We start from the raw sequence: 26608 nt of genomic DNA on the forward strand, positions 1-26608 counted from the left end.
AATACCGAGTCCATAAAAATATTTTATAGAATTTTTTATCTGTATAAAGGTTCGGACAAACAAGAGATCGGGACAAAATATAGGCTATAACACATGCAGGAATAGTATTTTTGATTCATCGGCCATCCACGCGGAGGACATCGTGGGCTCAAGTAGAGAGGATTATAGTAAAAATGTCTTACTTAGTAGATAGTTAACTCGTTAGAAATTGGTGGCTTCAACATTAAAACTAACTTCCTATAAATTAATTTGTTGTTTTGAATAAGAAGACGATTAAATTATACATCGCAAATGACTTTGGAGTTTCCGTACAGTTCATATTTGTTCCGCGCTATGACCGCTCGTCCTCTAAGCAGTTTAAATTAACAAATATTATATTTATATTTATATTTACAAGAATATAAATAAAGTATTTTTTATCAAACGTTTGTCCAGCTTGGATATTATTTGGGAACAGTGTAAGTACTTATATGTTATTAAATAACTGTTACCGTGAATACGTTGTTTAGTTCAAGTTAGTGTGTTGTGAAGGTCTTAGATAGATAGTGTTATCATAATTGGACATATACATAATATACAAATCTTTCTCATATGCATTCCTAATCCTAACTTCACACTACAAATACTGTGTACTACTTATTTATAGCCTGTATAGCCGAGTGGTTAGCGATCCTACCTACTAAGCTAGAGGTCCCGGGTTCGAATCCCGGTAGGTGCAAGCATTTGTATGATGAATATGGATGTTTGTTTCCGAGTCATGGATGTTTAAATGTCTTTATGTATGTTTATATGAATTTATGTATGTTTAAGTAAGTATATTGTATTAAATTTATCGTTGTCTTGTAACCCATAACACAGGCTATGAATGCTTAACTTGGGGCAAGATAATTTGTGTAAAAAGTGTGTCAATATTATTATTATTTAAAATAACCTTTTATATTTATACTTGAAAAACAATTACACTTAAAATTTTAAAATTGATTTAGTTTTTACAGTTTGTTGTTTAAAAACATATCTTTTTTATGATGTAGAAGATACTATGATGAGATAAGACCAACGTTTTTTTTAAAGAAAATCTATCAGTTACGGATTACTTACAAAGTACTTATACTAATATATTTATAAAGATTCGCACCATTTTTTCACGAATTCTCATGAACATGCTCTACTGATGTACCGGTGACACGCCCGTTGTATTGGGCAGGGTGTCCTCAGGATTTTTCTTCTTGATTCAGGAAAAACCATAATTCAGACATATTTTTGAGATATAATATTATGTAAAGTCTCATTCACAAGCTAAATCGCCCTTATCAATATCAACAGAAAAGTTGTAAATCTGTGCAAAACCTATCATCACCCATAAAACAAATCACAAATTTCTAAAACTGACCGACCAAAACTCTTATATATAATATTATGTACTATTCTAATACAAATCCAAATTTTGTTGCAATATATAACACGACTCAATTAATTTCCATATTGATGAAATTTTTAACGTTTTGAATACCAAAGTTCAGAAAACAGGTCGCACTTTTGACGTTTTATATTAATAATAACTACACGCCCTCGACCACACCCGCGAACACTTCTTTAATTGGCATCCTAAGAGTTTAATTATATTTTGTTCTCTTTTAAATAGAAACATAAGGTAATTCCACTGGACTTTTTGTTGTTTACTACGTACTTGTCCCTCAGTGTATTACTCCCCGTATAACTAAGCAATGTGTCAGCCAAATTCAGAACAGCTATTTTGGAAATAACTTCTAATAATGCTTTCACAAAATAAAGTTTACTAAAATCTTAGTTAAGACCGTAGCGTGTTTATATGAAGAGTAGAGTCCAACGTGTATTATAATGTATTTGTATGTAACTGTATTTAAATCTGTTAAAAATAAGCGTGCACTGATGTATATATATAACATAATATAATGTAATATAGAGAGTTGAACAAAGCATACAAGATTTTATAAACGACTAGTTGACCCGACAGACGTTGTTCTGTATGTCTATACTAATATTATAAAGAGGAAAGATTTTATGGTTTGTTTGTTTGCATTGAATAGGCTCCGCAAGTACTGAACTGATTTGAATAATTCTTTCACTGTTGGGAAGCTACATTATCCCCGAGTGTTATAGGCTATATAACATTATCAAAAAAATTAGGGATCCCTACTAAAAGTCCAGTAATGTAACCCAAGGTGTAAAAATACGTACGCGCACGACGTCGCGAAGTATCAGCGGGGGACACATCAAAGGAAAAACAAAATTGTTGTTTTTATTTAATTCCGAACAATTTCATATTTATTCACTTTTTAAACCTTCCCTGGACTTGCACAATTAATTCAAGACCAAAATTAGCTAAATCGGTCCAGCCGTTCTTGAGTTTTAGCGAGACTAACGAACAGCAATACATTTTTATATAAATAGATAGATACGTCACTCGAACGGCTGGCTCAGTTGGAAAGAGCGCTCGCACGGAACGCTAGAGGTCGCTGGTTCGAGTCCCACATCGTTCATAAAATGATTTATAGCCTGCACATAAATATTATTTGATTAATGTGGTTGACAGATATGTATTTACAGCACCAAACTGTAACCCCATATTTTATCATTACTTTTTTGCATTGTCTTCCACTACAGAAACAAATTTAAAGAATTTTAACGTCAAAACAAACTTACAGAATATTACGTAATTGGTTAAAAATATAACAACACGTTTTATTATTATTATTATCGTACAATAATTAAAAGCTCAATACTTACAATGTCAAATGAGACTTCCTATTTTACCTTCTCGCTTGCGTAAAGACAAAATAAAAACAATAACGAAATGTCCGGTCAAATAAGTGATGTAAAGTTTAACAAAATATTCAATGTTACAATTCTGTTAAAGTACGCGTTAAGATCTTTGTTTTTTTTTGTTATGAAAATAAGGGACGAGACGACCAGGATATTTAGTTGATGGTAATTGATACGCCCTACCCATTGCAATGCAGTGTCCCCAAAAATTCTGAGTGGCACTACAATTGCGCTCGTCACCTTGAGACAAGATATTAAGTCAAATTTGCCCAGTAATTTCACTAACTACGGCGCCCTTCACACCGAAACACAGTAATGCTTATACATTACTGCTTCACGGCAGAAATAGGCGCCGTAGTGGTACCCATAATCTAGCCGGCTTCCTGTGAAAAGGAGCTTCCCACTGGTAAAACATTTTTACCATTGTGAAGTATTTAACCTGTGTGCTTTTGGAAGTTACCGTTAAAGGCATAAAAGGCATTTATTTTCTCAAAATTTATTCCTTTAGAATTCTTTTTGATGTCATTTCTATCACTACTACCGCTTCGGAAACAAATGGCGCTCTGAGAGAGAAGAAGCGGTGCAAGAAACTCTCATCCTTTTTTTTAAATAAAATATACAATATTGTACTGTCATTGCTATTGCTATAAAATAATCATAATCTAGTCCCAGGCTGTCCAATCACTAAGATATTCGGTCACTAAGATAGGTGTGGAGTAGCAGGACTTACGACAGAGCCATTTTTAAATAAAACATTTAAATTTATTTATAGATAATGCCTGAACAGTGGCTGGGACTTTTTATAAAAGTGCATTTACCCTTAAAGCTATTATGTATCTTATGAAGTCTACTAGAAATAGTTACAATTAATCCCTTATTTCTAGTGTTATAATAATGAAAACACTATTAAAAGCAAAAGGTGACCCGTTCGTTATCACAATACCTTATTCAAATTCAAATATTTTTATTCAAAACTAGCTGACCCGACACACGTTGTTCTGTATATAATAAATAAAATAATGTTTTTATATGAATTTGTCAATAATATACCATAACATCAAAAATTACTTCGTAAAATATGCACCCTGCTGTCGTAATAAAATTGTATCACAGCAGAACTGTCAAACCGTGCGTCAATAAATTCTCTCATAGAAATTATGTGTGGACACATCAAAGGAAAAACAAAATTGTTGTTTTTATTTAATTTAGGAGCATTTTCCTATTTATTCACCTTTCAAACCTTCTCTGGACTTCCACAAATAATTCAAGACCAAAATTAGCCAAATCGGTCCAGCCGTTCTCGAGTTTTAGCGAAATTAACGAACAGCAATTCATTATATAGGATAGGACATCACTTATTGAAAGTCAATAAACTAGTAACTAACTTATATCAATAAATACCTTACCACAAAACATTTTAAGTTAGGTTAGGGTTCAATGCCCTGTGTATACGTGTATTGATTTTATTAATTCGTATATTTATCGTGGGGTTTCCCACTTATCTGATGCTAATGACTTCATGCTTGATCACTTCTCGTCGATAAACAATTAAAAAATGCATCAAATCAAATAAAGATGACTTGGAATATCATTAAATGGAATTTTGGAAGAGTGAAAGACTTTGAATATAATCTAATTATGAAAAATACAAAATCCACTTAGAATAGGAAGTTGCTTCTGCTTTTGAGATGTTTTCTGAAATTCCAGATTCAATCACAAAACACTCTTGTCTCTTTCACTAAAGTTGCAGATTCAATTCAGGAAAAAGTTGAATAATTTTAACAAAATTTGTTTGATAATTGATGTCATATAATATCTTGCAATCGTGTTTAATAGTTGTATAAAACATGGCGTGCAACACCTTTTGAAACAGTTAAATCAATCAATCAATATTTAAGTTGAGAAGAACTTATTACCCGAATTCTTTAATCTTGTTTCGGAATTGCCAACCTTTAGTAAAATATGTAAAAAATAACTGGGACTCCTCACTATATGGGGGTACAAGGGTCAATATTTGGTCCGTTCCTCTTTCTAATTTACATCAATGATGTCTTGTAGAAAAAAGACATAAGATTGAATTGTTTACGGATAACACTTCACTCATATTCAAAGTGAAAAGAAACCAAGTTACGTGGGACGAAATAAATAATATTCAATACAATTTCTTTTAGATATCGTGTACGGGCTAGCGCCAATAACTTATCGTTAAATCAAGAGAACCAAATATATAAAATTTGCCGCTCTGAATGTTGAAAATGGTAATGCGAGTATCTTGTTAATCTGTGTAATCTGCTATATTTATTGGAATTGATCTTGATTCTAAATTAGGTTTACAATTTTGGAGAATTTGCTTTAATTTTATGAATAGGCTTTGTTCTGCAGCATACGCCGTTAAAGAGATTAGACAATTAGCTCACATAGATACGACGTGACCATTTAGTTATTTTCACAGTATTATGTCGTATGGTATACTTTTAGGGGGCAGTTCGCGCTATTTATAAACTAGGATCTAAAGAATCATTTAGAAAGAAGTTTAAAGAAATGACAGTTGGTTCTTCATAATAAATATACAAAGTCACATTAGCGAAACTGTGATAATAATGATGACCGCACACCGATTGATTTAGATAATAAATTAATTCGTTTTTTTAACAGAACAACGTCTGTTGGGTTAGTTAGTTTAGGATAAGCGAGATAATGCTTAGATTAGAAGAGATTTTGCTAGCGACCAGTATTGGATATCAAACCAAAGTAAATATAACTATTTTTAAAACTTGTTATTCTATTTTGGATTAGAAAAACAACAATCATTACCTACAAACAACTATCATTATCACTGACGGAAATAAAGAAACCAAACAAAAAATAATTGGACAGTCACGCAGCCGTGAACAAGAAAGTCTCTATCAAGCCTTCCATTATTTAAATGAAAAAACGGTATTGATTCATTAAACTTCCCATTAAGCAAAATAGCAAATTTATAAGTAGTGACTTGACTTTATGAGTTTGATATAAATTGATAGTTTATAGTTTATTAGCTAATATATTACTATAATATAACGACGTACCTTGGGCTTAATGTCTCTCATATATACACTCTGTCAATAATAAAGTTTTGATAATGTTGTAATATTGAATTTTCAAGTGGATGATGCCTGATTACATCCAATGTGAATACACACATACACTCAAGCCATTTACATGTAGGGGTAGACAATACAACAGAACACCACTTGCTTCTATCCTTACAAACCTCACGCGCTTCCGCTAAATTCATTACTCTTTTCATATATGCTCACCGGATCCAGGTGCTTCAGACTTTTCCTTTTTTCCCCGAATCCCAAATTTGGTCGACGAATGTTCTACGAGGTCTCCTACGACCGACTTGCCCACACAAACTTGCCTTATATCTTATAAGTCATTCTTTCTACACTCATTTGCTCTACGTGTCCAAACCATTTCAGCATTCCTTTCTCAATCCTTGTCACAACATCATCTTTCTGACCACAGCACCCTCGTATTAATCTACTAGGTTGAGTCAAGTTTTTAAGTCTTTTGTTTGGCGATTTAAATGTGTTAACAACATGATCCCAGAGAATTTACAAAACAAATGTGTAACGGAATTCAAAAGAATTGTTAAGAAACGTTCATGTGGTAAGTTGGTTACAACAAAAATGACTTTCTGATACCACATATGACTGATATGAAGCGACCGTCCTCTGGGTATTAAAATAATAAATTTTATTGTATGAGTAAGTTATAAAATTATTTTAGAAAAATCATTTTTGGCTTCTAAGCCAGCCGAGTTTATAGCGCTGAGATCTTTTAAGGTCTGAGTCATAAATTTTCAAATGATAAGTTTTTGAAGTTCAATTAATTATTTTAAGCCCTATTTTTGAGTCCTATTTGAATTGGAATTCTAGTAGATATTATAGTTAGTTGATGCGTAGAAGACAATTTAAAACAAATAACTGTTTTAATATACCACGATAATACAAGCGTCATTAAAATCTTAAGTCGTTTCAAGCGGTCGCGATGTCGCAAAATCGTAGTTTTGTAAATATTTACCGTAAGGTTTTCTTCTCCGCCTAGTGGAAGGCTAACAGGCGTATCAAGTTCAAAGTCACGGGGCCGAATGTGGCAATCATCTCCAAGATTACTGCAATACGGATGCGATCTTGTAGCTTAGAGTATTATTAATTTGTTTCCTTAATTGGCGTAAAGAAAAACTATCTTGCAGTCACGACATCCATGTCGATAATTATTGTGGCCAGTCTTTTGTTTTGCAATAACAATTAGCGGTGTTGTTTGAATATCAACAACGTTTCCAAGTTCATTATTATCGGTTTGAATTTATCATCTTTCAGTTTGAATTTGTAAGTTACCAGAAGTACTCAAGTTAAGTATTATTGTGGTCAAGGTGATAAAAATATATCTATACCTATCTTTTCCAATGGGTGGTAGACTTTTGACATTCAATTAGTGATTGAAAATCAAATTTTAATATAAATATTTGTACTGTTGTAGGTAATTTGTAGATTAATGAAATTAAAATCAGGATTGCGAATACATTATTATGTGATTGATTCATGCGTTACATATAGATGTCATATACTAGACGTCGCTTATTTCAACAACGTTTGCGACCTGGCAAACGTTGTTTTGACGTATAAATTATATATGTAAACCTTCCTTGAGCTTCAACAAATCTATTACAAAAGATTTCATTGAGATCGGTCGAATAGTTTAGGAGTATAGTTTAGTTTATTAGGGAACATGCAAACATACATTCTCTTTTATATATATATAAATTACTTTCTACTTATTTAAAAGGTTATGAGGGTAGCGTGTCAGATTCACGATATGTTCCCTATTTCGAGGGGCTTTCTTCAACCAATAAAAATATATATAGATGGTATGCGTTGCAAAACTTTTGCAAAACAAAAATTAGTGCGAAAACAAACACAACAGCTTCAATTAAAAATCATGAGTAATTTAAAAACCCAGGGTTTAGTTCTCGATAAAATATCATCCGTCCGATTTGTATACGATGTTTCCGTTTACGGCTTATATGATTTATGTTTTTAATACTTGATTTTTTTTGTTTGAAGTAATCTGGCTCTTATAAAAAAAAATGTAACAAAAAAAGAACCGACTTTCAAAAAAACCTATTCGAAAACAATAGATGTAATATGCGCTAAAAAGTGAAAAAAAAAATTGTCGTGTTTTTTTACACAATCTAATTCAAGTTACAATTAATGTTTTTTCCCGCCGCGGCCCTAACCTCGCCCTTCGCTTTGTCATGTTGCGCGTGCGACACAAGCGCATCTCACCTACAACCTTCCTACAACTATGTATATAGTTATAAACTTACCGTGGCTAACAACGACATTTTTGCCAATAAAAAAAAAATCATAGAAATCGGTTGGCGCGATATTGAGTTATTCGTCCATTTGTCGCGCACTTTATAATAGCAAAGTTTACAGTTTTCTCATGTCAGATCTGGACCAAATTACAATGGGACCAAACGAGAAGCACCAGCTTTCAAATTAAAAAAGAATTATCAAAATCGGTTCACCCATTCAAAAGTTCTGAGGTCACAAACATTAAAGAAATACCGGCGAATTGAGTACCTCCTCCTTTTTTAAAGTCGGTTACTAAAAATATCAAAATACGCAAAAAGAAGACACATAGATATGATCATATTGATTTGAAAATGCTGTGCTAATTAAGGCGACACTAAATGCCAGCGATTTTGAGCGATATGAGTTCACGGCTGCCGTCCCGCCATCTATGTAACAAAGTCAATATTTTCAAAATTCCTGCGTGGAAGTCAGTTTATATGCTTACAATCTTCGTTATTCCCTACTAATCTGAATAAATGAACCTACACAAAAAAGTACAAGCTATAAGAATAACTTTTCTGAGAGAAATACCAAAAAAATGCGTCACGCCTTGCCAAAAAACTTGATTAACTTCAAAGAAATGTGGTAGTTCAAAAAGGCTCGGCAGTGTTAGCTATAACCAACAGCAAGCATTAGCAACCTACAAATAAAAGTTAAGGATATGTGTAACAGGATTAAATAGTGTTCATAGCTCGAAAAGCTACAATTTCACCACAAAACTTGTCTAAAAACACCATGTTTGCGTGTTTTCTGCTTACTCTTCGCCTTAAAGAGAAAGCAGTCGACTTGTATGGAGAGATTGCTGTTTATGGTTTCTTTAGGCAATAATTATTATTTCTCTTAACATCTTGCTATCTTACCAAAGTAATATTTAATTTCATTTACGCGCACGCGCCGTAATCACCCGACGCGTTTGTAAGGTAATGTTTAAATAACGGAGTTTCAGCTTTTAAAAGAATGTTTACTTTAAACTTTATAATTATTATCTGACACTTATAGAAGCAGGTTCATTGACGCCTCAATTTTATCTTGTTTTTACTGTGGACAATATTATAAGTTGTGGACATGTTTAGTTTGAAATATTAATTATAAGCAGTGTTTTGTTATTCATGAACGCCTGTGTGAACATTATTAGTGTACAAAATGACGAGGTACAATGGGAATTATCCAAACAGGATGTGTGGTCAGCTGTTAAGTCAATATGGTAATATACTTTGATTGTTTAAATGTTTTTCATTGATGATTAACGGCCGTTTTCAATAACCTATCTATCCTTAGTTTAACTTACTAGAGGTAGACAGATCTATCCTTTTACGCTTCATTTACATTTCAATAACCTATTGACAGATAGCATTGAACTATATTGGACATAACTATGAATAGATCAGATCTTGTCATTAAACGGTGACAGCAATGTATCCGTAAGTTTAACTTAGGATAGATAGTTATTGAAAACAGCAGTAAGTGTGCGTTAAGTAGATTACCAATATACGATACGATAATTTTGTTTAAATAAATTATAAATTTATTCCAATTCATTTCGGACTACAATTTGTTGTGATTAAAAGTTAATTAAAAGACACAATTATTGCATTAAATTTTATGTTAAGTAGTATTATATTATATTTACGATAGTGAGAAGTAATGCAATAATAATATTTCATTGGTGAAGCCGTCCTCTAGTCGACTTCCATAATTATAATTTTAAGTTTATATTTTGATATTATTTATTCTAAGTTATGCATAGTATGAATTTAAATGATTTATATTTTTATGATTTTTAAAACGCTGCCTTTATTTGTTTTTAAGTCCAGGGTTCAAAATAAGTATAGACACTGCCTGCAATGAGGGCAGGAGGCCCTCACAAGCGCAATGGCGGTATTAAAAAAATATATTTTTTCCATCATATAACTTAACTGTTTACTCGCACGATGAACTAAGCCATATAGCCGTATCTGACCTAGAAAGTACAAGAAATCACTAAGAAAATTATTTTCATTATTATAGATCTCAACTATGAAATATGAAACTGTAACGGCCTTACAAATAAACTTGGAATAAAGATATAACTGAGAATAAACCAAAAATATGCAAAATGCAGGCAAATCGACAATTTGCTGCGTCGTAATCATCAGTACTGAGGGTCGTGACCACCCCTCTGTATCACTTTCTCACGTATGATCGCTCTCCATCTATTCCTGTCTCTGGCGGTGTGAAAGGCATTGTGAACCGTAGAGTCGAGGGCGGAGCGGATCTGGTCGGACCATCGTGTTGGACTGCGTCCACGAGGCCTCTTCCCATCTATTTTGCCGACCACAAAGAGCCTCTCAAGGTTTCCATTCGATATGACCGAAGTATTCTAAAACTCTGCGCAGACATTCTGAAGACAATCGCGAGGAGATCCTGAGTTCACGCAGTATGGAGAGATTAGATCGAAATGCTGTCCAGGGGATACGAAACATCTTTCTCCAGCACCACATCTCAAAGGCGTCAATGCGTTTGCGGTCTGCAGCTTTCAGTATCCAAGTCTCAGCGCCGTACGAAAATATCGAGAAGACTAGGGTCCGTACCAGTTTAGTCTTAGTTTTTACGGAAATGTTGCGATCTCTCCAGATTATTTCAAGCTGAGACATAGCGCTCTTAGCCATGCCAATTCTCCTGCGTACTTCCCTCTCGCACGAACCATCGTTACTTATGTTGGAACCCAGGTAGATAAAGTTGTCCACCATTTCTAGGCCCAGCGCACCAGTTAGTTCCAACTTCCCAGATCTATCCACCACCATGACTTTTGTCTTGGACCTGTTTATGGGAAGTCCCATCTCTCCACTAATCCGCTCCATACGTTCAAGAAGTGCAGCCATTTCTGACTCATTGGCTGCAAGAAGAGTAGTGTCATCGGCGTAGCGCAAGTTGGTGATTTTCACGCCACCAATTGTGATGCCTCCCTCCCAGTTCTCGCAGGTACGTCAAATAATGTGCTCTCCATAGGCGTTGAAGAGAATAGGCGACAAAATGCATCCCTGGCACACTCCTTGATGAAACTTAAAGGGTTTCGAGGTTGTTTTATCGACTCTTACAACTCCCTGGCTTGAGCCATACAGGGTGCTAAGCTAAGCGATGAGATGATTTGGTACACCAAGCTCTTGCAGAACCCTCCATAAGCAACTCCAATTGACACAGTCGAAAGCCTTACTGTAGTCGACGAAGCACATTAGCACTGGCGTATCAAACTCGTATGCCTTGTCAATGAGCTGCCTGACATTGAGAATCTGCTCCCGAGTGCCTTTGTACTTCACAAAACCAGCTTGCTCCTGCGGAATTTGCCAATCCAGATAGTAGTGGATGCGATTATTGAGAATATGAAGCAAAATTTTGCTGGCATGCGAGATGAGGGATAAGGTTCGATAATTGCCGCAGCTCTTGGTTGACGCTTTCTTATGCAGCGGAAGAATTACGGATTCCGACCAGTCCTGCGGCCAATCACCGTTTTACCAGACGTGTGAGCAAATAATGTAAAGTGTCTCTTCACCCAGGTCACCCATAGCTTTAAGCACTTCTGCTGTTATTTGGTCGCTTCCTGGTGCCTTCCCATTCTTGAGAGACTGTAGAGAATTAGATAACTCGGAACCAAGAATCATGGGCTCCAGTGCCAGGTCCCTCCAAACCGGGGTAACTTCGGGCATTGAGTGGGGATCTGTGTATAACTGCTCACAGTAGGTACGCCATCTTTCAGCAATGTGGTCGAGCTCGTGTAGTACAGTCGGCATCTTCTATAATCCACGATTTAGCTTTGAACTGCTTGGACAGGACTCTAACCTTCCTAAAAAGGTCTGCAGTTTGTAGCTTGTTCGAATGTTTCTCAATGTCGCTGCAAATGCCCTCAATGAAGTTGTTCTTGTCGCGGCGACAACATTTTGCTTATGACTGGTTTATTCGGACGTATAACGTTTCCCGCGTTTATTTAAAAGGCTGCTTGACATTCGGAACAATTCAGAATTATCATTGTATAGACAGTGTTGTCAGCGATATAGTCAACATTTGGCGTATTCTTGGTTTATTCTCAGGTATAACTTTATACCAAGTTTATTTGTAAGGCCGTTACTGTGTTATTAATAAACGTGAAGTAAAGTTATAACTATTCCAAGTTTTAAAACTTTTGTCTTTATTTTAGGTACCTTTGTCAGTACAAAATTACATGACAGGGATAAGTAATTTTAAACATAGAGTAACACTTAATATTTTTGAACTATTTGGCAGTCAACATGTTATTGGGAGAATATTCATTTTCAGCGAATATAAGTAGCATTTTTTTATGGAATAGGAGGATAAACGAGCGTAAGGGTCACCTGGTGTTAAGTGATCACCGCCGCCCACATTCTCTTGCAACACCAGAGGAATCACAAGAGCGTTGCCGGCCTTTAAGGAAGGTGTACGCGCTTTTTTTGAAGGTACCCATGTCGTATCGTCCCGAAAACACCGCACAAGGAAGCTCATTCCACAGCGTTGTAGTACGCGGAAGAAAGCTCCTTGAAAACCGCACTGCGGAGGACCGCCACACATCCAGATGGTGGGGATGATATCCTAACATGTGGCGTGTCGTGCGAAGGTGGAATTAGGCGGCAGGAATTAGGTTAAACAGCTCTTCGGAACAGCGTGATAAATGTGGTAGAAGGCACACAACGAAGAACCTTCAGGTCTTCTGATGGTTGGTTATCACTGATTCCCATTCTCTGTTGCAATACCACAGGAAGTGCAGTGCGGGTTTTTAAACAGACGTCCATTTAATACATATCTATATTATTGAAGGTACAATGTATGTACCATTTGAAACACTCGCAAGTTAGTTTGATATAAGTTAATGTGTTATTGACCAAATGGGTTCAAGCACCTTCGCTGAGATAGCACATCGTTCTCACCAGTGGGAGGCTCCTTTGTACAGGATGCCGGCTAGATTATGGGTACCACAACGGTGCCTATTTCTGCTGTGAAGCAGTTATATGTAAGCATTACTGTATTTCGGTCTGAAGGGCGCCGTAGCTAGTGAAATTACTGGGCAAATGAGACGTAACATCTTATGTCTGAAGGTGACGACCGCAATTGTAGTGCCGCTCAGAATTTTAGGGTTTTTCAAGAATCCAGAGCGGCACTGCATTGTAATGGACAGGGCGTAGCAATTACCATCAGCTGAACGTCCTGCTCATCTCGTCCCTTATTTTCATAATAAAAAGAATAGCTAAAATTAATTTATAGTTAAACAAGAATTCAAATATTGTGAGCCTTCTTTAGTCTAAATTCCGTCAAGATTTGTCTTCAATCAATTTGACACGTGTTTCGGCTCTACACCTCCTCAGGAGATGAGACTCAAAACATTTGAATGATTGTGGATTTCCGCAAAATAATGCCTCATTCAATAAATTATACCATACAAGAATTTAAAGATATTTTCTTTTTCTGGTACTGCAAGGGAACGCGGCCAACGGTGCTCAAGTGACCGCAAAACCGTAAACCTTTTTTTTTAACCTCTTGAGCTCTGTTATATATTTCTAGTTAAATATATCTTTATAATCGTTATTGTAATGCTCGCATAATACCTTTATTTGTCTACAATGGATTGATGTATCTACTTTTCAATAACTTGTGTTTTTTATTTATTTTTTATTGTTTTTAATTAAAAACGTCTTTAGACGCGTTGAACATTAATGTGAAAAACAAAACAGTATACGCCGCATCTAAATAACTTGCGTGAAAGCTTTTTTAAATCAAATCAAATCAAAAAAAAAAAATATTTCGTAGGATAATTGTATTACGCTTGAAATATTTAATTTTTTCATAAAGCTCGTTCGGAAGGCAGATTTCCTTAGAGAAGAACGAACAAGAAACTCTAAGGTTGCTCTTTTCCAAATCGAATAGTATTACAGGTTCTAATTTTAAACTAAATTTACAAATCATTTCAATTACAATATATGCAAAGTGACGCAACAAAATACACAAAACGTCAATTATTAAATGGCTTATACGAGTAAGTCAAAATAATGTAAATTAATAAGTAAAAACATAGGTATAGTTATTGAGTACATACTTAAAGTACAATACAGTAGATGTATCAATCCACACATTTTATATACTCATATAACATAAACCTTCCATGTTGCCTTCAAAAACCCCACATTATGATCACTATAAAAATAGACTGTTTTGTTAAAACAAATTTGTTATCAGTTAAAATGTTAGTATTGCAATTATTTCGATTTCGTTATTATTAATACATTCAAATTTTGAACATTTCTGAAAAACAAAGAAATTTGATTTAATCTCTTTTCTCATGTCAGTCGAGATGACGTTTAGTTCGAAATGAAATTTCAATTTGCAAACAAATTTGACGAATGTCGCACATAAGTAAGATATCAAACGATATTTGGGACCGACTCTAGATTGTCTCTGAATTAAAAAAAACTATGTCATTTGCCAGAAAACTTTCATTACCACCATTGGTTATAATTTTTGGTCAGCCTAGTAAAACTCTCTTAAGAAAAGAGCGATTCACGCGATTATGAAACGTGCTGTCAATGATAAATTGACAGATGACGGCTATAATCTTGTAAAAAACCGGGATAGCCGAAATCCACAACGTTATAAGCAACTGTTCACTTTAAAACATAGCCGGATTATACTTCGTCGCCAATCGCCATACTGTAGTTACTACAATTTCAAACTTATGCCAAATCACTGCACGTTTCATACTAACCTAAATTTCAATTTTTACTTAGGCAGTCCCGCCCCTTTTTACGTATTATTTACATCCTCTTTGACCGCCATTAAAATTTATGGTGGTCGTAATATGCGGTTTTAGGAGCCGAATGCATCATGAAGCCTTATGATATTATTATTTATAATGGATAAAGTAATGTATGTACTAGTAACTGTACATAATAAGCATTAAAACATTCGTGTGATTTTATTTTATGAAACTCGCCCACACTTGTGTTTAATTCCCTTCATTATGTAGGTACAGTCACATAAATTACCATTACTTAACGTATTTTAAGCATGAAATTAAATATAGTGCACACAACCTGAGAGTTGAACAAAGCATACAAGATTTTATAACGATACGTCACTCGAACGGTGAGCTCAGTTGGTTAGAGCACCGGCACGGAACACCGGAGGTCGTGGGTTCGAGTCTCGCATCGTTCATAAAATTTTGTTTTTCAAAGTTTATTTGTGTAAATATATTGTATTTTGTTTCAGATCCCCACTTATTGGACATATATAAGGCTGAAATGTCTTTCGGAATAGAGAGATTCTTCCTTCTATCTTACTGCCTCTCTTGTTGCTGGCCAGCTTTTGGAGCTAGAAGTGGTCTAAGAATTGTGCGACAATGGCCTGAATTACAGTTTGCTTTCCCCAGTGAAGCTTTGAGACAAATTGCAATGGAAAAACAATACTATGTACCTGGCAACTCAGTTCCCATTGACGTCGATGTTTATCACAGACGAAGTACATAGTTACATATTACATAGTACATAGTTTATAATAGAATAGTAATCTTTAAATGACACATTGCTTAGAATAATCCCTACTAATTTTATAAATTTTCATTTCATTTCATTTATTTATTATTAATTATAATTACATACATTGGTCTTCATGCCTCATATAAATTTACAGTCTCAGTCTCAAAAACAGAAACAAAGAGGCACCTTTAATGTATTATATTCCTCTGGATGGCAGAACCCTGTGTAGAGCCAACCAGTGATTACCTTCTGCTATGTAATTTTATTTAATGTTAATAACAAATGCAATAGAACTAAGACTGACATCTAAACAATATTATAATATCTGACTGATAAATGTGAATGTAAGTTTGTTAACGCTATCACGTCTAAACCGCTGAAACGATTTTGATGAAATTTAGTACAGAGATACACTAGAACTTGGAAAAGCATATAAGCTACCTTTTGTCTTGATTAAGAGGCTTGGAAGGGTTGAAATTGGGGGTGGAAATTTGTATGGATGTTCGTCATTATCAAAGATGCCACCATGAAACTTTGCATTTAGGTATATTTTTTCTAACGATTTTGAAATTTCGCCCTGTGTAGGGTTGAAATAAGGGATGAAAGTAAAAAATTTAACGCTTAAAAGTATCTAACAGTAGGTACTATATGAAAAAAATTTACACAAGGGAAACTTTATGTGGCGAGTATCAACAAACCCGCAATTTTTTTATTATATTATTTTTATTTATTAACAAAGGATGGAAAAAACAAAATAAAGTAGTTTATAAAAATGTATTAAAATAATCAATTTGTAGTTAACCCGCAGCAGTTTGTACGTGTATTATTTATACAAATGATTTAAGTTTTCTTTAGTGTTAATTCCAGCGCCAATATTTGTTTTTAAAACAATTCGACACATGTTTCGCCTCTACACGAGGCATCCTCAGGACGTGTTGTCTCGCCAAAATCTGGCACGAGACTCATCTCGTGTCTCGTGCCAGATTTTGGAAAATACCACTAAAGAAAACTTAAATCATTTGTATAATTATGGATTTCCGCAAAGTAACGCCTATTCAATAAATTTTCGTGTATTATTTGCAAAGTATTCTAAAAAATAAAATTTGTTGTCCAATTGAATTGGGATTGTTACAATTATCAACGTATTTACTTCACTAAGTCCCTCCATTTTAGAATTTTTTTTATTGTATTTTAGCCAACAGAGAAAAAATTTCAATAAATTTAATAAAAATAGTACGTATCTATTTAGGATTCATCTGTTTTAATAATTTAAGAAGTCCTTTTACGACATGGAAATGTTATAAGTTAAAATATTTAATCTGTTATAACTAGAACTTTGTATTTAATTATAGTTAAGATGAGTTAAAATATAAAAATATTACTTTTATCTTCTTTGTAATCAGTTTAGATTTATAATTCTTACAATCTTAGAAAATTTTACTTCAAGGTCCCGAAAAATCGAGAATATTCGTCACCATACCACGCTTTGATGTGGGACGTCCTGTGACCCTGGGTACAGTGGATGATCAAGGAGAGATACATGGATATCCAGACTACTCTTGGCATGATAACCAAGGATACAACTGTGATGGTCTGACTTCAGTATTTCGAACAGCGGTAATCTTTTAACCATTATTCAGGGTCTTATGAGTGAAAAATGAATTTACCGAATATTTAATGTTGAATCAAGGCTTATTAGTTTGAATATTCAAGAGTACTAAATTATTTCATTAAAATATCATAATATACATAATACATATACATTAAGTATATAATTAATAAAACTTTTTAGTAACTAAACTAACTTTCCGAAGAGCTGTTTAACCTGATTCCTGTCGCCGAATTCCACCTTCGCACGACACGCCACAAGTTAGGATATCATCCCCACCATGTGGCAGTCCTCCACAGTGCGGTTTTCAATGAGCTTTCTTTCACGTACTTCAAAGCTGTGGAATGAACTTCCTTGTGCGGTTTTTCCGAGACGATACGACATGGGTACCTTCAAAAAAGCGCGTACTCCTTCCTTAAAGGCCGGCAACGCTCCTGTGATTCCTCTGGTGTTGCAAGAGATTGTGGGCGGTGGTGATCACTTAACAACAGGTGACCCGTACGTTCGTTTGTCCTCCTATTCCATAAAAAAAAAACTAGGTCACACTAAAAGTTTTGCGTCACTTAAAAAAAACATGGTATAACCAAAATATTATGTTTATTGCTTTTCAAAATACTCTCCTTTACATTTCAAACACTTTTTCATGCGATCGTACAATTTTTAAAAAAATGAACAACCACAGATCTGAAGGCATGTTTTCTACGTGCAGATTGAACGTTATCACTGCCTCTTCGGAATTGGTAAAACTGAGAAAAAAATGCGATCATTTTTTACCAACGTTTCTCGCCTGCCTAACTTTTGTTGGCCTATTCTCATTTTCAAACACCTATTCACAAGATTGCTATTTTTTTCGGGTTAAAAACTATAAATTCACTTTTCGTCTCCGGTGACAATGTCATAAACAGCATTAGAATGTCCGTGGTCGTACTTCATTACCATCTGTGAGCATCATTCCACGCGAGCCCGCTTCTGCTCCGCTATTAGTACATGAGGGATCCTACTTTAACAAAGTTTCCGCTTTCAATTCTTCGTGTAAAATTATCTGAATTTGGCTCATACCAATCCTCAATAGTCCTCAAATGTCTCATAAGTAATCCGCGGGTTTTCTTCAATTAGCTGCTTAACAGTAGCCACATTATTTTCGTTGACGGCAGTTGAAGGCCGCCCTTCACGAAATTCGTCATGTGAAGAAACCCGACCTCTCTCAAATTCAGCAAACCATCGCCTAACGGTGATTAAGCAAGGTGCTTCTCTCCCAAAGGCATTTTGAAGACGAGTGGCACAGTCTTGCGGAGAGAGAGAACTTTTAAAATCATCGCTCTAAAATCTTTTCGACTTAGTTCCATTTTCGTTGCGTACGTAGAACTATCTAAGTTCTAAGTGTGATAAAAAACAATTGACAAATGATTTCCCACCAACTATGTTTTTTTATTACTAAGAAGGTTGCAACGTTTCAAAAAATATAACATTCGAAATTCAAATACTTCCGATTAGCTAGAAGATCAAAACTTGTAGTGTGCCCCATACATAATGAAGTACATCCTTTCCAATAAAAAAAAGGATCATCGCTTGGCGTGATATTGATTTATTCGTCCATTTGTGGCGCTCATACTTCATGCAGATTTAAGACTTGATGAAGACAGATATGGTTTTCTCATGGACCACACGGGAATCATCAGCTTTCAATTAAAAAAAGAATCATCAAAATCGGTTCACCCACTCGAAAGTTCTGAGGTAACAAACATAAAAGAATACAGTCGAATTGAGAACCTCTCCTTTTTTGAAGTCGGTAAAATAACCTGACAAGAGCTGGACTCGCCCACTGATGGTTCGGTATCAATATATTATTTGGTACCTTCACTTATAAAAAAGGGAATAAGTTTTATTTCATTCTTCACCATAAATCGAAAACTCTTCATAAAAATATTAAAAAAAAAAGGTTTTAACTTATACCAATGAAGCCCTTACTTAACATACCCGATAGGTATGATACGTCTAAAATTTTGGACGCCGTTTCTTGCAATAACTCTGTCTTTTATTAATTTATTACAAATGTTTAGTTTTCAGACTTTTCCCTGTTCTTGTAGTGTACGACGGAATTACTTACCAAATTTCATAGTCAACGGAAAATCTAATATATAAAATTCTCATGTCGCGGTGTTTGTAGTTAAACTCCTTCGAAGCGGCTAGACCGATTCTCATGAAATTTTGAGTGCATATTGGGTAGGTCTGAGAATCGGACAACATCTATTTTTCATCCCCCTAAATGTTAAGGGTGGTCCACGCCAATTTTTTTTTTATATATTTTTGATATTTTTTTTAAGTTTGTTTGATTATGAGTCAGCATTAAAAATACATACAACTTCAATTTTCACCCATCTACGATCAACAGTTACTTTTGTATCGCGATTTTAATATCGGCAATACTACGTTTGCTGGGTCAGCTAGTCTTAATATAAATATTGATTGCCTTGAGAGTGTCGAAATATACGTTTTTTGCGGCTTAAAAAACCTTTTTTTACGTCAACTTACAAGTTTGATTCATGCATTTTTTCACAACTTCAAGAGACTTGAGTAAATCGCTTTAATTTCAACTCGATACCTGCGAGCGTTCCCGAGATAAAGGGTCTTGACAGACAGTCGGACGGGTGGAAAGACAACAAAGTGATCATATAAGGCTATCATGGCTTTTCGATGTTCAATATCGGAGTTGTCGTTAAATAAACCTAACACCAGAAGAAAATCTCGAATAAAAGTATTAAAGAGAGCAATAAGTTACCAGTGGGAAGCTCCTTTGCACAGGACGCCGGCTAGATTATGGGTACCACAACGACTCCTATTTCTGTCGTGTAGCAGAAATGTGTAAGCATAACTGTGTTTCGGTCTCAAGGGCGCCGTAGCTAGTGAAGTTACTGGGCAAATGAGACTTAATATCTTATGTCTCAAGGTGACAAGCGCAGTTGTAGTGCCGCTCAGAATTTTTAGGGTTTTTAAGAATCCTGAGCGATACTACATTGTAATGGGCAAGGCGTACCAATTACCATCAGCTGAACGTCCTGCTCGTCTCGTCCCTTATTTTCATATAAAAAAATACACATTGCTCTAAAACTCACCCAGAAATGATTCTTTTACCGTTTTTGTGTGCCTATTTACTATGATATGAATAACGTATAAAAATAATCTTCTATATCTCTGGAACCATTAGAGCTAAAGACTTGAAATTTGGTAGGAATATTCTTTTCACCGAGTAGAGGTCAACTAAGAACGGATTTTACGAAATTCCATCCGCAAGAGTTTTTTTTAAATATGAACAGGACAACGTCTGTCGGGGCAGCTAGTGTAATAATAAAACGCATAAAACTACGTAATCGTTTGTTTTCCAAACAAAAACCCATAGCTAATTGACAAATAATGGAAATGATAGTCCACAAAAACCGAATATAAGAAACGAATTAATATAATAATAGTTGTAGGATGTGGTTAATAGTTGTTGCTATAGAAGTTTTTGCTCAAGTTTTTTAACTTAATTGTACTAGACATTTTCTTGGCGACTGTTGCTTCAAATAATAATTTAACTTGAAATTAATAATAATATATTTATTTGCAAAAAACATAGTATACAATTGTGTTAAAATATTATAATATATATGTTTTGCTAGCACTTTTCCTAGCATGCAAATATTTAACTTAATACAATGAATATCAGAATTTCTTATCCATGAATTCCATAACACTATAAAAATTTTATGCCGACTATATAGCTTATTCTTAAATAATCTAGAATTTTAATTTTTAATGCTACTCGCTAACTTAATATAAACACGAACACAATTACATACACAACTTTTATTATATTTAGTAATTTTTGGAACATTATGTAGAACGAGTCTTTGTGGATCACGTCGGTTCAACGGATTTAGATCATTAGCTGATTGAAACAATAAGGGAGCAATATAAAATTACTACATGCAATTTTTTTATGAAATTGTATGTTGTGGGGAGGAATCTCGAGGACAGGAACATGTCAGGGGACACAAGGTTATATCTGCTAAACGATTCATTAATACAATTGTGTGTTACAGTGATGCGCGCGCATCTTAAAATTTCATTCTCATAATTTTTTCATGCGCCTAAAGAAGTATTACTTCCAAAAAAATCTGAGAGATTATTTTACATTCAAATAATAGGTAATATTAAAATTAATTATATTTTCCAGATTGACACCTGTAATCGTCTGTGGGTGGTAGATTCAGGAAAGATTGGTGACATGCAAGTGTGTCCCCCACAAGTGCTGGCATTTGATCTACAGGCCGATCGTCTGCTGTACAGACACAAAGTTAACGCCTCAAACTATATCGCTACATCGCTGTTTATAACTCCTGTAAGTATTGTCAATGCAAATATGCATTCAATGAGATTAACACACAATGTTTTATTATCAAATATATTGTTATCATATTAATATGTTACTAGCTCGTGAGTAGTAACTGTTGAGGGTTTTTTTTTATGAAAATAAGGGACGGGACGAGCAGGACGTTCAGCTGATGGTAATTGATACACCCTACCCATTACAATGCAGTGCCGCTCAGGATTATTGACCAAACCCACGCGGCACTACAATGCGTTCGAGACATGAGATGTTAAGTCTCATTTGCCCAGTAATTTCACTAAGTACGGCGCCCTTCAGACAGAAACATAGTAATGTTTACACATTACTGCTTCACGGCAGAAAAAGGTGCCATTGTGGTACCCATAATCTAGCCGGTTTCCTGTGCAAAGGAGCCTCCCACTGGTAAGGAGGGTAAGTATTAGTAGTCGATTTTCCATACAAACATTCTCAACTACTTTTTTCCTTAGTCTTAAACCCTAGGTCAAAGTTGTTTTCAAACAAGATCAGTATCATTAATATCTGTCTTTCTGTGCAGATTTTTGAAGTGAAAACTTATTTAGCGGCGTTGAGCACCATTCTTGGGATGGATATAAAATGTTAAACTCGCGTCAGGACACGTGACCTGATCGAAAATTCGTATGGAATCAAAGTTGATTTTTCTGAGAGAAAAACTTTTTAATATAAAGTAATTGTAATAGTTCTGAAGTGTTTATTTTTTTACGTAATATAAATTGTCAAATTTGTGTAGCGCAATAAAGGAATATTGTATTTAACCACATAAATGCTACTATTTTTATACTGATAAAGAAGGCAAATCGTGAGAAATTATTCCCTAACCATTCCTAAAATTCATGTTTTTACTTTACGGCACGTTTTATTTGTTTTTGTGAGTGCCAAATACAAATATATTTCCTTGCCATTCTGTTTCAAAATATTTCTTTAAGATTGGATGATAAAGAACTAAACAATTTGTTAAATTTTTAAAGTGATAACCCTCACTTCTGGGATCAGCAGCAAGTAACATACTATAAAAGTTCTTGTAGTTCGGTGTAACGGTTTATGACGTATTAAAAAAAACTACTTACTAGATCTCGTCCAAACCAAGTTTGCATGGTAATGTACATTTTATTTTTTTAGTTTTATCATTCTCTTATTTTAGAAGTTCCAGGGGGGAGATACACATTTTAACACTTTGGAAGTATCTCGCGCAAACTATTCAGTTTGAAAAAAATGATATTAGAAACCTCAATATCATTTGAAGACCTAGCCATAGAAAAAAAATTTCGTTTCAGTTCTATGTTTTTTGTCACCCCCAAATTTTTTTTTTCTTTTTTTGTGTGAAAATCTCAATGCGGTTAACAGAATACATCTACTTAGCAAGTTTCAATAGTATAGTGCTCATAGTTTCGAAAAAAGTGACTGTGACATACGGACATACAGACAGATATGACGAATCTATAAGGATTCCGTTTTTGGCCATTTTGGCTACGGATCCCTTATAAACTATTATTTAATAACAAAAATCGTTTTATTAGTTTTATTATTCAGCTTTTCCATGCCAACATTGGATTGTTTCAGGTGGTTGACGTCAGATCTGACTGCCGCGACACGTTCGTGTACGTCGCCGATGTCTCCGGCTTCGGTCTCCTCGTGGTTGATGTCCACCGCGACAGGTCCTGGAGAGTAACTCATCGACATTTCTTCCCGTACCCTTCACACGGAACATTTACAATTGACGGTAGTTGCATTTTTTTCATCAGGGTATTGTTGACGATAGTTTATCGGCTATAGCAAGTAGCATTAGAGTACAGAGCTATTAACTGAAACAGATGATGTAAGCCTTAGAGTTACATATTCGTGGGCCATACTGAAAGTTCCTGTACTGACCATTTGTAAAACAATTACTTAAAATTTTTTACTGGACATATTGTTGGGGTGGGTACTTATTTAATTTTTTTATGAAAATAAGGGTCGAGACGAGCAGAACGTTCACCTGATGGTAATTAATACGCCCTGCCTATTACAATGCAGTGCTGCTCCGGATTCTTGAAAAAACCAAAAATTCTGAGCGGCACTACAATTGCGTTCGTCACCTTGAGACATAAGATGGTAAGTCTCACTTACCCAGTAATTTCACTAGCTACGGCTCCCTTCAGGCCAAAACACGTAATGCTTACACATTATAGCTTCACGGCAGAAATAGGCGCCGTTGTGGTATCCATACTCTAGCCAGTATCCTGTGCAAAGGAGCCTCCCAATGGAACACTTCGCGAGGAGGTTACATTTTAGTTTATGTGATTTTCATTTGTTTATAAATTGTGGCATAACTGTGAAATTTGTGTGGCGACAGTGTAATGAATTGAGCCCGAGAAAATATAGGCGCCATGATTTTACGCTGCGGCCAAAGTTAACAAGAGAGTGAGATTGAGATGATTTTGAGATTTCCATCTCGTTCTCTGTCTATTACTGTTTCCATGAATTTAGACATGGACGTGATCATTTTCCTGAAGATCACCCGGCAACTACTGTTACCGAAATCTCGATCCTTTGACGTCCACTCGATGGATACGATTTAACATATGACCAGATACGATTGTGTGTATAGTAGTGCCTATAATTAAAAAAAATATAACGAAAGATATCTTTAATGAATGGGCTGTATAAATATTATCACTGACGACGAAATCTAGATATTACATTGCTTTGAAGCCAAAGAAAAAGTCAATCGGCGAAATGCGTCTTTGTTTTTGAAGAGATGCGACGAAAGTTAAGAAAATTCGAAGAGTTGGTAAATTCGGACAGTTACCAGTGTCAACAGGCGGACAAGTGCTAATTTGTTTCACATAGGCTAAGCGTCAAGTATAAGCACCTTTATCCATAATATAATGGACATTATTCGATTCATTTTCACCCAGAAAGCGGACAGTGCTGAGGAAAGAAAGTGGAAGCGGCACGCCCGCAAGGAACCCGCTTGTATAGCTGTGTCGAAGGGTCTGACCGACAAGGATTGCTTCATGAAGGTGGAGCGGAAGAAGAGGAGGCCTCCTAGTCATAATGAATGTGGCACAGCACCGATAGGACAGAACCAGCTCCTGCGCTCCGTAGTCCCAGCGAAGTATATCTACGTCTCCCGCTTTCACCACACCACCAAGGCCTCCGACATTGTTCAGTACTTGGTGGAGAAGACAAGGTTCCGGTTGGGGGTCGAAAAGTTGGTGACGCGTCACGCAGTAGACTTTAACTCTTTTGTTGTTCGCGTCCCGACAGAACATATATCGACCTTCCTGGACGTGAAGCTGTGGCCGAAGGGGGTCGTATTTCGCAAGTATCGCGGACATCGCCGACCGCCGGAAGTTACCGAACCCGCGCCTCACATCGCCGCGAAAATGTGACGTAGATTTAAGTTTTAAAAATATGTATGTTAGATTATTAGGTATTCATTTTATGGGCCTTGTAGCTTGAAATAAAATGATTTATTTATTATTTATTATTATTATTTTATGCTACTTTATCTCCTGATATATGACACCTACTCTCGTCTGGTATTGTGATAGTGATATTTTCTTTTGCTGTTTCAGGTGAAAGCTTCGACTTGATGGATGGAGTCCTCGGGATGGCTCTGTCACCTCATCTACCAAACGGTGAATGTTTCCTGTACTTTCATGCACTGGCATCTACCAGCGAAAACGTTGTCCGGACAAGTATACTTCGCAATGACTCCTTCTTAAGGGATTCCAATGCTGATCCTAATTCTATTAATGTAAGTAGCGATAACAGATGAATATGCGAATAGAAGGTGATAATTAAAGACATAAGAGTTCCGTAATGACTGATGAAATAACAAGAAGAGTTCTGAAAACGCCATCTGCATCGCCTTTAACCCTTTTTAACCATCGAACTTTGTAAATTTGTATTTTGACCAAATGGATAATAAATTAAAGTGATCATTATTCTTCAGGCGCTTAGGATTTGGTTTTGATTTGATTTTCATGTCCATAGCGTGTGTGTGTACTAGGTCGATGAAGAGTACTAGGTTTTAATTCACCTGCGTGTTAAAAAAGGCTTAAATTGCTCTATGTTTTAGAACTATTTGTTACACAGCTTTAAAAAGCAGCATACATCGATATTTGATATTAATATCACCATTATTTCGCCACGTATTTCTGGTAAATTGACATTGACAAACAGACAGGTCAACAAAGTGAATTTAAAAGTTTCTTTTTTTGGAGGTTGTCCTGATCTAAGAACAAATGCGCCAGTCTATGGAACTCCTAGATTATTTACGTGCAACCAAAAATAACTGTGTATAATTGTTTTGCCTCATTTTACTTTCAGGTTTTTCCCGAAAAGAGACCGAATCAATCTGCAGCAGAAGCAATGAATAAAGATGGAATCTTATTCTTTGGCTTGATGGAACCACCGAGTATTTGGTGTTGGAACTCTGCAACTGAATTTGGTCCCAAGAACTTCCATCAAATTGCCATGAACAGAGAAACTTTACAATTTGCAAGTGGTTTGAAGATCATCAAGAATGTCAAAGGCGAAGAAGAACTCTGGGTTCTAACTTCAAGTTTTCAGAGAGTAATGACAGGAAGCCTGAATTCAAATAGAGTCAACTTTAGGATTCATGCAGAAAAGATTTCCAACATTCTAGAGGATTCCCTCTGTTTAGCGCCCCCAAAGGATCGTGCGCATGGCCATCATGCCAATTCTATTTTGAAAGATGTCCCTAGACAACACTGGAAATATGGAGCTGTAGCATATCTCTAGAAATTCAAGCGCTGTCAAATCGATTACACGAAAAATTCAAACTGCAGCATTGGCCATAATCTAATTACATAGTGGATGATAATATAAGTTTATTAAGGAATAAATTATTTTACTATAT

At 35.3% G+C, this 26608-nt stretch overlaps 1 protein-coding gene across 2 annotated transcripts; it reads left to right on the forward strand.

Annotated features, from left to right (window-relative positions):
• Nucleotides 1-301: 301 nt before the first annotated feature.
• Nucleotides 302-26607, forward strand: LOC126966818 (protein yellow-like). Of its 2 annotated transcripts, none has more exons than XM_050811075.1 (7): nucleotides 302-458; nucleotides 15456-15704; nucleotides 17169-17338; nucleotides 21547-21711; nucleotides 23299-23458; nucleotides 25299-25480; nucleotides 26056-26607. In XM_050811075.1, the coding sequence occupies exons 2-7, from the start codon at nucleotides 15488-15490 to the stop codon at nucleotides 26488-26490; spliced, it is 1329 nt and encodes a 442-aa protein (XP_050667032.1). In that variant the 5' UTR covers nucleotides 302-458; nucleotides 15456-15487; the 3' UTR covers nucleotides 26491-26607. The 2 variants fall into 2 exon arrangements, with proteins under 2 accessions (XP_050667032.1, XP_050667031.1); XM_050811074.1 differs by lacking the exon at nucleotides 302-458 and adding an exon at nucleotides 9126-9411.
• Nucleotide 26608: the final 1 nt, after the last annotated feature.

This window comes from Leptidea sinapis, chromosome 11, assembly GCF_905404315.1.
Source record: "Leptidea sinapis chromosome 11, ilLepSina1.1, whole genome shotgun sequence".
Taxonomy (NCBI): Eukaryota; Metazoa; Arthropoda; class Insecta; order Lepidoptera; family Pieridae; genus Leptidea; species Leptidea sinapis.